At 39.1% G+C, this 14,125-nt stretch overlaps 1 protein-coding gene across 7 annotated transcripts in view; it reads left to right on the forward strand.

Moving 5' to 3' along the window:
* LOC100443043 (coiled-coil domain-containing protein 144A) overlaps positions 1–14,125 on the forward strand; it is a 142,721-nt gene that overhangs the window by 106,168 nt on the left and 22,428 nt on the right. For all 7 annotated transcript variants that reach the window (XM_054536306.2, XM_054536307.2, XM_054536314.2 and 4 more), the window contains one exon: positions 7,501–7,543. In XM_054536306.2, the coding sequence (XP_054392281.1) occupies positions 7,501–7,543 (43 nt within the window). The remainder of the gene's footprint in view (positions 1–7,500; positions 7,544–14,125) is intronic.

Genomic DNA, 14,125 nt, shown 5'->3' on the forward strand with positions numbered 1-14,125 from the left:
TGATGCTTTTATGGTCTCATTAATGCACAGAAAAGTAGCACAGGCCCGCATGGAGTGAGCCTCAACCTTGTTGTGTTTACCTGGCTATTTCGTGTCCTAACAAATCATAGAAGAACAAATCTAAGGTTTCTTAGCATTGTGGCCAAATAGCTTAAAAGGGAGTGCATTAAATGATTGTTTTAATACTTAGATTACAAGAGCCCAGCTAGCTGATATTTTTAATCACATTGTTTGCTTAGGTTTTATTTTTCTGAAAAAAATCAGATGATCAGTGTCCAAATGCCTCAGTCATGAAATTGTACCACTGGGTACTAATGGAAAACGAATGTTAAATACGTCTGTAAATGGTTAAGCAAGATGCAAATATAATGTTCTCATTAGTACTATGAACCCCCAAAATTTGAGACAAGTCTCAGTTAATTTAGAAAGTTTATTTTGCCGAGGTTGAGGACACACAGCCGTGACACAGCCTCAGGAAGTCCTGATGACATGTGCCCAAGGTGGTCGGGGCACAGCTTGGTTTTAGACATTTTAGGGAGACATGAGACATCAATCAATATATGTAAGAAGTACATTGGTTCACTCTGGAAAGACGGGACAAGCTAAAACAAAGGGAGGAAGACTGGAAGCGGGGAGGTGGCTTCCAGGACACAGATAGGTGAGAGACAAACGGTTGCACTCTTTTGAGTTTCTGATTAGCCTTTCCAAAGGAAACAGTCAGATCTGCATTTATCTCAGTGAGCAGAGAGGTAACTTCGAATAGAATGGGAGGCAGGTTTGCCCTAAGCAGTTTCCAACCTGAGTTTGCCTTTTAGCTTAGTGATTTTGGGGGCCCAAGATATTTTCCTTTGTCAATACTTACCAGAAAAACAAGGTAATGTATCATTTTACAAGATGGTGCTGAGGGAGTATAAAAAGCAGATGTAGGCCTGGCACTGTGGCTCACACCTGTAATCCCAGCACGTTGGGAGGCCAAGGTGGGTGGATCACCTGAGGTCAGGAGTTCGAGACCAACCTCCCACATGGTGAAACCCCGTCTCTAATAAAAATACAAAAATTAGCTGGGCATGGTGGTGCGTGCCTGTAGTCCCAGCTACTTGGGAGGCTGAGGAGAATCGCTTGAACCTGGGAGGCAAAGGTTGCAGTGAGCTGAGATTGCGCTACTGCACTCCAGCCTGGGCTACAGAGCAAGACTCCATCTCAGGCGGCGGGGGCGGGGGTGGAAAAAAAAAAAGCAGATGTGATGCAAGGGAAGATTTTTGAGGAACTATTTTTTTTAGATTTTTTTTTGGGGGGAAGGGGTGTTCATTTTTTAGTATTTCTAGATAAGTAGAAAATTTGTTTGTTTTAAAGTTAATGTTAATGTAGTAGTTCCAAGGCATACCTAGTTTCCTTGTGGGGCATTTGTTTGCCCAAACATGTTAGACCTACTAAAAGAGATTAAAAAGCGTGATTATATCAAGATACAAGTGCTGGGTGCAGTGGCTCACACCTGTAGTCCCAGCACTTTGAGAGGCTGAGGCAGGCAGATCATGAGGTCAAGAGATGGAGACCATCCTGGCTAACATGGTGAAACCCCGTCTCTACTAAAAATACAAAAATTAGCCAGCGTGGTAGCACACACCTGTAATCCCAGCACTTTGGGAGGCCGAGGCGGGTGGATCACTTGAGGTCAGGAATTCGAGACCAGCCTGGACAACATGGTGAAACGCTGTCTCTACTAAAAATACAAAAATTAGCCTGGCGTGGTGGCGGGTGCCTATAATCCCAGCTACTTGGGAGTCTGAGGCATGAGAATCGCTTGAACCCAGGAGGCAGAGGTTGCAGTGAGCTGAGATTGTGCCACTGCACTGCAGCCCAGGTGACAGAGCAAGACTCCATCTCAAAAAAAAAAAAAAAAGATACAAAGGCATGTCTCCATAATCACACCTTGGAAGAATTCTTATATAGCTGTTGTTTACAGAATTTTTAGAGTTACATAAAGGAGGTGCCTTCTAGAGTTGCTAGGAACTTAAGTATTTCCTATAGGAAAACATCAGCTAATACAAGGAAGAGGTGGTAACGTATCACCTGAACTGATATTTACAAAAAAAGGTAGGGGGGTGGGTTTCTGGGTGGGGCATTACAAAACAAAGGATATTTAGAAATTTTTAGCTATGATTTTCAAAAGCAAATGTTAAAAATAGCACTAATATTGGATCTGTTTATCCATCTCCTTTATTTGCAAGATTTTAACACTTTGGACTATTCCTACTGTGAAGTGCTATCATACTCAGCATTTTATCTAACCTCAAGAAAAATGGTTATAATTTTGTATGAAATCACACACCAGAGAAATAATTTATTATAACTGGTTGTTGAAACAAATTTTCTCTACATTCATGACATTTAGCATTTATTGCATCTCTCAGACCAAACTGAGAGTCAGGCTGCTATTTCTCATGGCCCAGTAATGAGATGCAGATAAACTGGGGAGGAAGATGAGATGCAGATAAACTGGGGAGGAAGAGAGGTTTTATTTTCTGCAACCAGTTACAGGGAAGGCCTGGAAATTATTACCAGACCAACTCAAAATTACAAAGTTTTCCAGAGCTTATATACCTTCTAAGCTGTATATCTGCATGTAAGTGTGCATTCATCTATAGACATAAGTGATTAACTTCTTTTAATCTGTAACTAAGGTCTAAGTCCTGAGGACCTTCCTCTGGAGCTTCAGTAAATTTATTTAATCTAAATGGGTCCAGGTGCTGGGGTGATTACCCTTATTTTGTCTCCTGCTAAATCATGGAGGTTTGGGAGTTCCATTAGACCCCCAATAAACTTGTCTGTGGAGGCCTGGGGAGTTTCTTCAGATCCCCAATAAAACTTGTTTAATACTAAACAGGTCCTGTTAAGAATTCCTTCATTATTTTGTCAGGCTTTAAGGCCTAGACAAGACTCTTGGTGGGCTTTTGTTACATTCCAGCCTGTATAAGGGCACTGGCTCTTTCAGCTTTTAATATTTAACTTAACTACTCAGTCAGTGCCAAAGCAGTTGTTATGGAGGCCTGCGTTAGTGAGACCTGGCCTGCCACGTGGCCTTGCCTCTTAACACCATTGTAGTGATAATAGATTGCTATGCCTATGTTTTACTAATTTTTACTTACAGTTTTCACATTCTAGATTTACCCTGGGATCCTTTGTCCTATATATCAGAAGTACTTTTTATAGTTTTATTGGCTCCTTATTTCCAGCCTGTAATCTCAAGTATAATTTAGCAGTAGCCTGTCAATAAGTTATTGCTGAAGAGTGAACTTTGTATTTATTGGACTTTGCCATTGGTACTGATTTCATTATATTTCTTTAAAAAAATCTTCCTTCTAACTCCTCCCCTCTTTAAAGTGGAGGTAGTTGTGAAGAATGGTAAGATTAGAAAAGTCAAGGAAGAAGAAACTGTTTCTATAAGTGTATACAGTCATCTTTCTTGTTCAGGCTGTGGTGGATAGGCAGCAAATGGTGCTCCTCATTCCCTTCTGAGTTCAGAACATAGGAGTCAGATAGATGGACATCAACACACTAGCTCTATTACAGACTCATGATAACTAATGGGAGGATGTGGCTCAGACGTGCAGCCACAGTATTTTATCCCAGATTAGGCACTAACCCACAGAGTTTTAAGTGGAGAAAACAAATGCTTGACACCCATCGCAGGTGCATGCTGCTTACTGCAGAGATGACAGCAGACCTGAACTCATGTCACTGTGGGCAGACACATCTTTTGAAAGAGACCCTGAGCCAAGGAAGCACACTGTGTGCTTTGCTCACATTCACCCATTATAGGTAGATCTGACATCCTCTCAAGAGGAAGCTATAGGTAGAGAGAGTCTAAGTCCTCACTTGAAACCCGAGGCCAGGGAAATGAAGGTTCTCCTATCATTTCTGGCTGGATTTAAGTGATAATTGAAATTAAGCCCATGTCTTTCTATGTACCAATTAATGATGAGAAGTTGGCATATTCTCATCAGACGTATGCCAGATGGCAAAGAGAAATCTCTTTTGTGTTTTCAGTTTTTCTATAAATAACTCACAACATGGATAATTGATTTGTTGATTGATTTTCATAAACCAAGTCTTATTTGGAGGAGAATGAATAGTTCTTTTAAGGAACAGTTTTCTCAATTTCTGCTTGCTTGGTTCAACTAAAGTTTTTCTCCTTTAAGTTTTCTGTTCTGCAGTTTGAAAAATGTGTTCTTTACAAGTTGAGTGTCTTGACTGGTACTAGCAGAAGTTATGATATTAATTGTTCTTTAAATTTGATTCATAACTTACAATTTGGAGAGCTACTCTTTTTTGTCTCATGCTTAAACATTATAGAGCATCATGACAGTTTATAGATGCATTTTCTCTGAGTTGTTGTTGTTGTTGTTGTTGTTGTTTGAGACAGAGTCTCTGTCACCCAGGCTGGAGTGCAGTGGCGCAATCTCTGCTCACTGCAACTTCCGCCTCCTGGGTTCAAGCGGTTCTCCTGCCTCAGCCTCCTGAGTAGCTGGGACTACAGGTACGCACCACCACGCCCGGCTAATTTTTGTATTTTTAGTGGAGACAGGGTTTCACCATATTGGCCAGGCTGGTCTCGATTTCCTAACCTTGTGATCCACCCACTTCGGCCTCCCAAAGTGCTGGGATTACAGGCGTGAGCCACCACACCTGGCCTCTCTGAGTTATTTTCTTAAAATCTGTATTTCTTTTCTGAATATGAAGGAAGCAGCTGGCATAGAATAACTCCAGGCTCAGTGAAATATCTGAAGCCGCCCACTCCTAGCTTGTAACTAATTGGCTTTGTGACCTCAGGCAAGCTGCAGTCTCTCTGAGCCTGTTCTGTTTCTTGTATAAAATTAGGGACTTTGACTAAATCAGTGACATTCATACCTTTAAGTAAAACTCTTTTTTTTTTTTTTAAGAATAGAACTTTTTAAAATTTCAGGAAACCACATTATAGAAAACAGAAGTAGTGCTGTCTGACTAAAGGAAGGATCAGTGCTCTGAAGCTGTGACTTTCTTATCCCTTAATCCTTCAGCGTCCTCTGTGGAACCTTAGATTTCTGTGGGACATAGCTTGAAAAGGATCATTTCTAAGAGAATCCTACTAATTAGCTGAAATGTGCTGGTACATATGTTCTGCTATGTATTACCTTCCCACCTACTTATATTTTTAATGAAAAAGTGTAAATATATTTGCAGATGTACTCGCATTGTTGATGTTGGACTTCCTCCACTGTCTGAGACATAATCCCCACCTGGAGATAAACAGAAAGGCCATGGAGGCAGGAGGAGCAGTTTTATTAAAAAGTTGATGTATTTTACTCCACAAGGAGCTAGTGTAGCTTTTGATGTTAGTATGTTGTATAAAGTGAAGATTAACAGTTTACTAAGCTCTTTTATTTCCTCTGGTGATGTTCAGTTTCTCCTGAGCTATTGCTCTGCACACTACAAAAGCCGTCGATGGCCCCCTTGTCTCACTGAATAGGACAGTGATTAATGTCACCAAGACACTTTTCTCTCCTTTTCCCTTCTATTATCTGTGCCAGGCACTGTATTAAGTGGTTCAACTGGGGAAAACAATTCTCAATTTCTTTGAAGGGAAATATGAGGAAAATGTGTGATTTAATGGTAAAGCAAAAATAAAATGAAAGGACTTTTAAAAAGTCGCTTAATATTTGCCTGTTTTTGCTTCTGAAAATAGGTAAAGCCACCCCGGCCTTTCACTGGCCAGGAAAAAACTGGAGCCATCAACACTCAAAACCCCTTTCCTAAGCGTGTGGGTTCCTGTCCCAGAGGCGCTCCCTCCCCGTGTTCTGGGTCTGTCCTTTTTCCCTCTGCTTTTGCATCTGACCTGGGATCTCTTTCCCAAAGGCAGCTGCCCTCCGTTGTCATTTATGTGGTGAAATATTCAAGGGTCAGGGAAAGGTTGGAAGAGAATTGATGTAGGGGGAGGCCACTCCAGGGCTGGAAGACAGGCAGTGACTTCTACCATGTACTCGTATTGAAGAGTTTGGAGAGAAAATGACCTTTACTTAAAGTTGTTATATAAAAAGTATTCTCTCTCTACAGAGTTATGATTTCTTCAGTATAAAAGTAAGCAATTTGTTAAGAAGATTATTTCATTTTTATGTTAACAAAATTGAGGTAGTATGAAAATATTTGTGAATGGGGTATAAAGAAATAATAAAATCTATTACATTAGAAATATTTAGCCAGAAGAGCTTTTGGGAGAAAAGATAACAACATTACAGTAGTAATGTCTTAATTTGAGTCACGTAAAAATGTACTTTTTACGTAGTGTTTATGAATGGCAATATCTAGTGTTCTTTGAAGAAAGGCTTTCCCCTTTATCTGGTATTGAATTACTACTTTTATAAGGCCTGGCTGGTAATGCTGTTGTCATGTTACTTACTCTATAAAGCCTATCTATAATGTTTTTGTCATAGAAATGTTATGGAAAGGAGTCTCAAAATATTGGTAAACCTGTTAGTTAAAAAAAAAAATTGACTTGACACCTAAAATTTGTAAAGGCATTAGATATCATTATCATTATCACCACAAACTATCTCAGACCCTGTTCTGGGCATTTAATGAGAGAATACCTATTCTACAAAAGATTTAAGTAAGAGCACTCTAGATAGAGACACTGGCAATAAGTTTGAAATATTCCCACACCTTTCATAATTAAGTAGATAATGGTAACTTGTCAGATGCTTCAAAAAATGGGTACTAATTTCTGAAAAGAAATCAAAGTTGCAGTTAAATAATTCTATATTGTTTTCCTGGTTTTTAATTCTAGACACTCATGAATCAAAGAAACTAAGATTGAAAACTGGCTCTAACCTATATTTATTGTTGTTTTCATGTAAATTTTCTGAAATCTTTGTGTCCATATGAATAAAGAAATGTTAATCATAATAGATAGCATAGTATTTTTAATCTTTTGCCAGTGGAACTTTCACATGGCATCACAACAATACTGCTTTCTTCAAGTATGTATTAAAGATTCTGTGCTGAATTAATAGCAAAAAACATACTTTAAAATTATTATTTTCTAAAAGTGGAGAATGGAGAGTTCATTTTAAGGAACTATTCATTAAAGTGAAAAACTGATTAGACTTTGATAAAAGGCAGAGTTTTGATAAGAATGGGAAAGTAATGCATTCATTGCAGAATATGACTTGAATTGTTTAACCTCTGTACTAATAAGGGAAAAAAATCACACTTTTGAAATGACATAGATCCAACAGACCAATATTAATTGTACTTTTGTGAGATTAATCTAAACAGCGTAACACATATATGTTCTCCATTATCTAAACTTAAAATAGGATTTATGTGATTTTTTAAATTTAAGCAGTCTTCAAGTTAGGTCTAGTCTCTAAAAGTATTATTTAAAGGCCATGTTTTGTAGTTGATGCTTCTTACCATGATAATGTCTCTTCTTAAACATTATAAATAATATTTGACTTATTTCAGATGCAGTGGAAGTTGCAAAATGATATAGCTACACAAGTAGCAGGTATGTTACCAAAATTTATGAATTAAATTTGGATTAAGTAATATATGTCTGAAATAAACTGCAAATGACATCCCTTTCCGTTCTTGGGCTAATAGATACTACATTAAATATTCTTTCTTACACACATCTAATGAAAGATATGAAAACTTGCAATGTATAATGAAGAGCATACTTATGCCTCATGAATTCATCACATTCCATAGCTTGAAAAAAAAAGCTCAAGAAGTCTGGCTCTACTCTTCACTTCTGCCATCCCTATGGTACTATCAGCCAGCACACAGAAGCTGTTCTCAGAAAACAAAGGCATCGTCAACTAAGGCCAAAACACTCCAGTCTCATCTAGTAACCTAGTCAAGCAGTTACAGTTTATAAGCAGTCGCTTGAGAGGTAACACTTTAAGTCTCCAGTCATTTACAGTGTCATTGGTTTACTTTTGCCCTCAGGAAAAGTTCCAAATTCCTTAACATGGAATATAAACACTCATGTTCATTTGGTTCTTGTCAAGCTACTCAGGCTTATCTCTCACCACTTACTGTACTCTGCCCATTTGCTCCAGGATCCAGCCAAACTGGACTGCACAGAACTCCACAGTAGTCTTCTTTCTCCTCCAGCTCTTTGCACTTGCTTCTCTGCTCTATCTGCCAACCTTTTTTTCTCATCCTTCAGATATCCACTAACCATGCCTCCACCAAAAAGCCTACAATATCCAGACAAAACTGGGATAGGTGTCCCTCTTGAGTTCCAATAGTGCCTTGTTTTACACCTATCAGCGTATCTATGACTTGGTATGGAAATCGCCTATTTGTCTGCTTTTTCAGGTTATAGCATACGATTGCTGGGGGTGGACTGTATCATCTTCATCTTGTAACTCCAGGACTTGTCATAGTCTCATACCTTAACATATGATTGTTGAATAAATGAATGAAGAATGAGAAAACCAGAAGCTGTGATACACAATCACAGTGATCATTAATTCAGTGTGCAACTATGGACAGATTCTTTTTTTTTTTTTTCCAGAAGCAACAGTGTCTTTTATTGAGCACCTGATACTATCAGGCACTACACCAGTCCCTTTACTCATATTGGCCTAATCCTTATGCCAACTCTGCAGTTTTTTTTTTATTATATTTTAAGTTCTAGGGTACATGTGCACAATGTGCTGGTTTGTGACTTAGGTATACATGTGCCATGTTGGTGTGCTGCACCCATTAACTCATCATTTAATTAGGTATACCTCCTAATGCTGTCCCTCCCCCTGCCCCCCACCCCATGACAGGCCCCAGTGTGTGATGTTCCCCACCCTGTGACCAAGTGTTCTCATTGTTCAATTCCCACCTATGAGTGAGAACATGCAGTGTTTGGTTTTCTGTCCTTGTGATAGTTTGCTCAGAATGATGGTTTCCAGCTTCATCCATGTCCTTACAAAGGACACGAACTCATCCTTTTTTATGGCTGCATAGTATTCCATGGTGTATATGTGCCACATTTTCTTTATCCAGTCTATCATTGATGGACATTTGGGTTGGTTCCAAGTCTTTGCTATTGTGAATAGTGCCGCAATAAACATACGTGTGCATGTGTCTTTATAGCAGCATGATTTATAATCCTTTGGGTATATACCCAGTAATGGGATCGCTGCATCTAATGGTATTTCTAGTTCTAGATCCTTGAGGAATCGCCACACTGTCTTCCACAAGGGTTGAACTAGTTTACAGTCCCACCAACAGTGTAAAAGTGTTCCTATTTCTCCACATCCTCTCCAGCACCTGTTGTTTCCTGACTTTTTAATGATCGCCATTCTAACTGGTGTGAGATGGTATCTCATTGTGGTTTTGATTTGCATTTCTCTGATGGCCATGATGATGAGCATTTTTTCATGTGTCTGTTGGCTGCATAAATCTCTTCTTTTGAGAAGTGTCTGTTCACATCCTTCACCCATTTTTGATGGGGTTGTTTGATTTTTTCTTGTAAATTTGTTTGAGTTCTTTGTAGATTCTGGATATTAGCCCTTTGTCAGTTGGGTAGATTGTAAAAATTTTCTCCCATTCTGTATGTTGCCCGTTAATTCTGATGGTAGTTTCCTTTGCTGTGCAGAAGCTGTTCAGTTTAATTAGATCCCATTTGTCAATTTTGGCTTTTTTTGCCCTTGCGTTTTGTATTTTAATCATGCAGTCCTTGCCCATGCCTATGTCCTGAATGACATTGACTAGGTTTTCTTCTAGGGTTTTTATGGTTTTAGGTCTAATGTTTAAGTCTTTAATCATCTTTAATTAATTTTTGTCTAAGGTGTAAGGAAGGTGTAAGGTATAAGGAAGAGATTTTATTTTATTTATTTATTTATTTTTGTCTAAAGTGTAAGGAAGGGATCCAGTTTCAGCTTTCTACATATGGCTAGCCAGTTTTCCCAGCACAATTTATTAAATAGGGAATCCTTTCCCCATTTCCTGTTTTTGTCAGGTTTGTCAAAGATCAATTGTACAACCGAAGATGGTTGTAGATGTGTGGTGTTATTTCTGAGGCCTCTGTTCTGTTCCATTGGTCTATATCTCTGTTTTGGTACCAGTACCATGCTGTTTTGGTTACTGTAGTCTGGTAGTATAGTTAGAAGTCAGGTAGTGTGATGCCTCCAGTTTTGTTCTTTTGGCTTAGGATTGTCTTGGCAATGTGGGCTCTTTTTTGGTTCCATATGAACTTTGAAGTAGTTTTTTCCAATTCTGTGAAGAAAGTCATTGGTAGCTTGGTGGGGATGGCATTGAATCTATGAATTACCTTGGGCAGTATGGCCATTTTCACGATATTGATTCTTCCTATCCATGAGCATGGAATGTTCTTTCATTTGTTTGTGTCCTCTTTTATTTCATTGAGCAGTGGTTTGTAGTTCTCCTAAAAGAGGTCCTTCACATCCCTTGTAAGTTGGACTCCTAGGTATTTTATTCTCTTTGAAGCAATTGTGAATGGGAGTTCACTCATGATTTGGCTCTCTGTTTGTGTATTATTGGTGTATAGGAATGCTTGTGATTTTTGCACATTGATTTTGTATCCTGAGACTTTGTTCAAGTTGCTTATCAGCTTAAGGAGATTTTGGGCTGAGACGATGGGGTTTTCTAAATATACAATCATGTCATCTGCAAACAGGGACAATTTGACTTCCTCTTTTCCTAATTGAATACACTTCATTTCTTTCTCTTGCCTGATTGCCCTGGCTAGAGCTTCCAACACTATGTTGAATAGGAGTGGTGAGAGAGGGCATCCCTGTCTTGTGCCTGTTTTCAAAGGGAATGCCTCCAGTTTTTGCCCATTCAGTATGATATTGGCTGTGGGTTTGTCATAAATAGCTCTTATTATTTTGAGATACGTTCCATCAATACCTAGTTTATTGAGAGTTTTTAGCATAAAGGGCTGTTGAATTTTGTCAAAGGCCTTTTCTGCATCAATTTGAGATAATCATGTGGTTTCTGTCTTTGGTTCTGTTTATGTGATGGATTATGTTTATTGATTTGCATATGGTGAACCAGCCTTGCATCCCAGGGATGAAGCCAACTTGATCATGGTGGATAAGCTTTTTGATGTGCTGCTGGATTTGGTTTGCCAGTATTTTTTGAGGACTTTTGCATCGATGTTCATCAGGGATATTGGTCTCTTTTTGTTGTGTCTCTGCCAGGCTTTGGTATCAGGATGATGCTGGCCTCATAAAATGAGTTAGAGAGAATTCCCTCTTTTTCTATTGATGGGAATACTTTCAGAAGGAATGGTACCAGCTCCTCCTTGTACCTCTGGTAGAATTTGGCCGTGAATCCTTCTGGTCCTGGACTTTTTTTGGTTGGTAGGCTATTAATTATTGCCTCAATTTCAGAGCCTGTTATTCGTCTATTCCGGGATTCAACTTCTTCCTGGTTTAGTCTTGGGATGGTGTATGTGTCCAGGAATTTATCCATTTCCTCTAGATTTTCTAGTTTTTTTGCATAGAAGTGTTTGTAGTGTTCGCTGATGGTAGTTTGTATTTCTGTGGGATTGGTGGTGATATCCCCTTTTTAATTTTTTATTGCATCTATTTGATTCTTCTCTCTTTTCTTCTTTATTAGTTTTGCTAGCGGTCTATCAATTTTGTTGACTTTTCAAAAAACCAGCTCCTGGATTCATTGATTTTTTTGAAGGGTTTTTTGTGTCTCTATCTCCTTCATTTCTGCTCTGATCTTAGTTATGTCTTGCCTCCTGCTAACTTTTGAATTTGTTTGTTCTTGCTTCTCTAGTTCTTTTAATTGTGATGTTAGGGTGTCGATTTTAGATACTTCCTGCTTTCTCTTGTGGGCATTTAGTGCTATCAATTTCCCTCACACGCTGCTGTAAATGTGTCCCAGAGATTCTGGTACGTTGTGTCTTTGTTCTTATTGGTTTCAAAGAACATCTTTATTTTGGCCTTCATTTCCTTATTTACCCAGTAGTCATTCAGGAGCAGGTTGTTCAGTTTCCATGTAGTTGTGCAGTTTTGAGTGAGTTTCTTAATCCTGAGTTCTAATTTGATTCCACTGTGGTCTGAGAGACAGTTTGTTATAATTTCTGTTCTTTTATATTTGCTGAGGAGTACTTTACTTCTAACTATGTGGTCAATTTTGGAATAAGTGTGATGTGGTGCTAAGAAGAAAGTATATTCTGTTGATTTTGGGTGGAGAGTTCTGTAGATGTCTATTAGGTCTGCTTGGTGCAGAGCTGAGTTCAATTCCTGGATATCCTTGTTAACTTCCTGTCTCGTTGATCTGTCTAATGTTGACAGTGGGGTGTTAAAGTCTCCCATTATTATTTGTGGGAGTCTAAGTCTCTTTGTAGGTCTCTAAGGACTTGCTTTATGAATCTGGGTGCTCCTGTATTGGGTGTATATATATTTAGGATAGTTAGCTCTTCTTGTTGAATTGATCCCTTTAGCATTATGTAATGGCCTTCTTTGTCTCTTCTGATCTTTGCTGGTTTAAAGTCTGTTTTATCAGAGACTAGGATTGCAACCCCTGCTCTTTTTTGTTTTCCATTTTCTTGGTAGATCTTCCTCCATCCCTTTATTTTGAGCCTATGTGTGTCTCTGCACGTGAGATGGGTCTCCTGAATACAGCACACTGATGGGTCTTGACTCTTTATCCAATTTGCCAGTCTGTGTCTTCTAATTGGAGCATTTAGCCCATTTACATTTAAGGTTAATATTGTTATGTATGAATTTGATCCTGTCATCATGATGTTAGCTGGTTATTTTGCTCATTAGTTGATGCAGTTTCTTCCTAGCCTTGATGGTCTTTACAATTTGGCATGTTTTTGCAGTGGCTGGTACTGGTTATTTCTTTCCATGTTTAGTGCTTCCTTCAGGAGCTCTTGTAAGGCAGGGCTGGTGGTGACAAAATCTCTTAGCATTTGCTTGACTGTAAAGGATTTTATGTCTTTTTCACTTATGAAGCTTAGTTTGGCTGGATATGAAATTCTGGGTTGAAAATTCTTTTCTTTAAGAATGTTGAATATTGGCCCCCACTCTCGTCTGGCTTGTAGAGTTTCTGCCGAGAGATCCGCTGTTAGTCTGATGGGCTTCCCTTTGTGAGTAATATGACCTTTCTCTCTGGCTGCCCTTAACATTTTTTCCTTCATTTCGACTTTGGTGAATCTGACAATTATGTGTCTTGGAGTTGCTCTTCTCGAGGAGTATTTTTGTTGTGTTCTCTGTGTTTCCTGAATTTGAATGTTGGCCTGCCTTGCTAGGTTGGGGAAGTTCTCCTGGATAATATCCTGGAGAGTGTTTTCCAACTTGGTTCCATTCTCCCCGTCACTTTCAGGTACACTGATGAAACGCAGATTTGGTCTTTTCACATTGTCCCATATTTCTTGGAGGTTTTGTTTATTTATTTTTACTCTTTTTCCTCTAAACTTCTCTTCTCACTTTATTTCTTTAAGTTGATCTTCAATCACTGATACACTTTCTTCCACTTGATGGAATCGGCTACTGAAGCTTATGCATGCGTCATGTAGTTCTCATGCCATGGTTTTCAGCTCCATCAGGTCATTTAAGTTCTTCTCTACACTGTTTATTCTGGTTAGCCATTCATCTAATCTTTTTTCAAGGTGTGAAGCTTCCTCGCGATGGGTTCAAACATCCTCCTTTAGCTCAGAGAAGTTTGTTATTACCGACCTTCTGAAGGCTACTTCTGTCAGCTCATCAAGGTCGTTCTCCATCTAGCTTTGTTGTGTTGCTGGCGTTGAGCTGTGATCCCTCACAGGAGAAGAGGCCCTTTGATTTTTAGAATTTTCAGGTTTTCTGCTCTGGTTTCTCCCCATCTTTGTTCTTTTATTTACTTTTGTTCTTTGATGATAGTGACGTACAGATGGGGTTTTGGTGTGGATGTCCTTTCTGTTTGTTAGTTTTCCTTCTAACAGTCAGGACCCTCAGCTGCAGGCCTGTTGGAGTTTGCTGGAGGTCCACTCCAGACCCTGTTTGCCTGGGTATCACCAGTGGAGGCTGCAGAACAGCAAATATTGCAGAACGGCAAATGTTGCTGCCTGATCCTTCCTCTGGACGTTTCATTTCAGAGGGGCACCCACCTGTGTGAGGTG

This window comes from Pongo abelii, chromosome 19 (assembly GCF_028885655.2).
Source record: "Pongo abelii isolate AG06213 chromosome 19, NHGRI_mPonAbe1-v2.0_pri, whole genome shotgun sequence".
Classification (NCBI taxonomy): Eukaryota; Metazoa; Chordata; class Mammalia; order Primates; family Hominidae; genus Pongo; species Pongo abelii.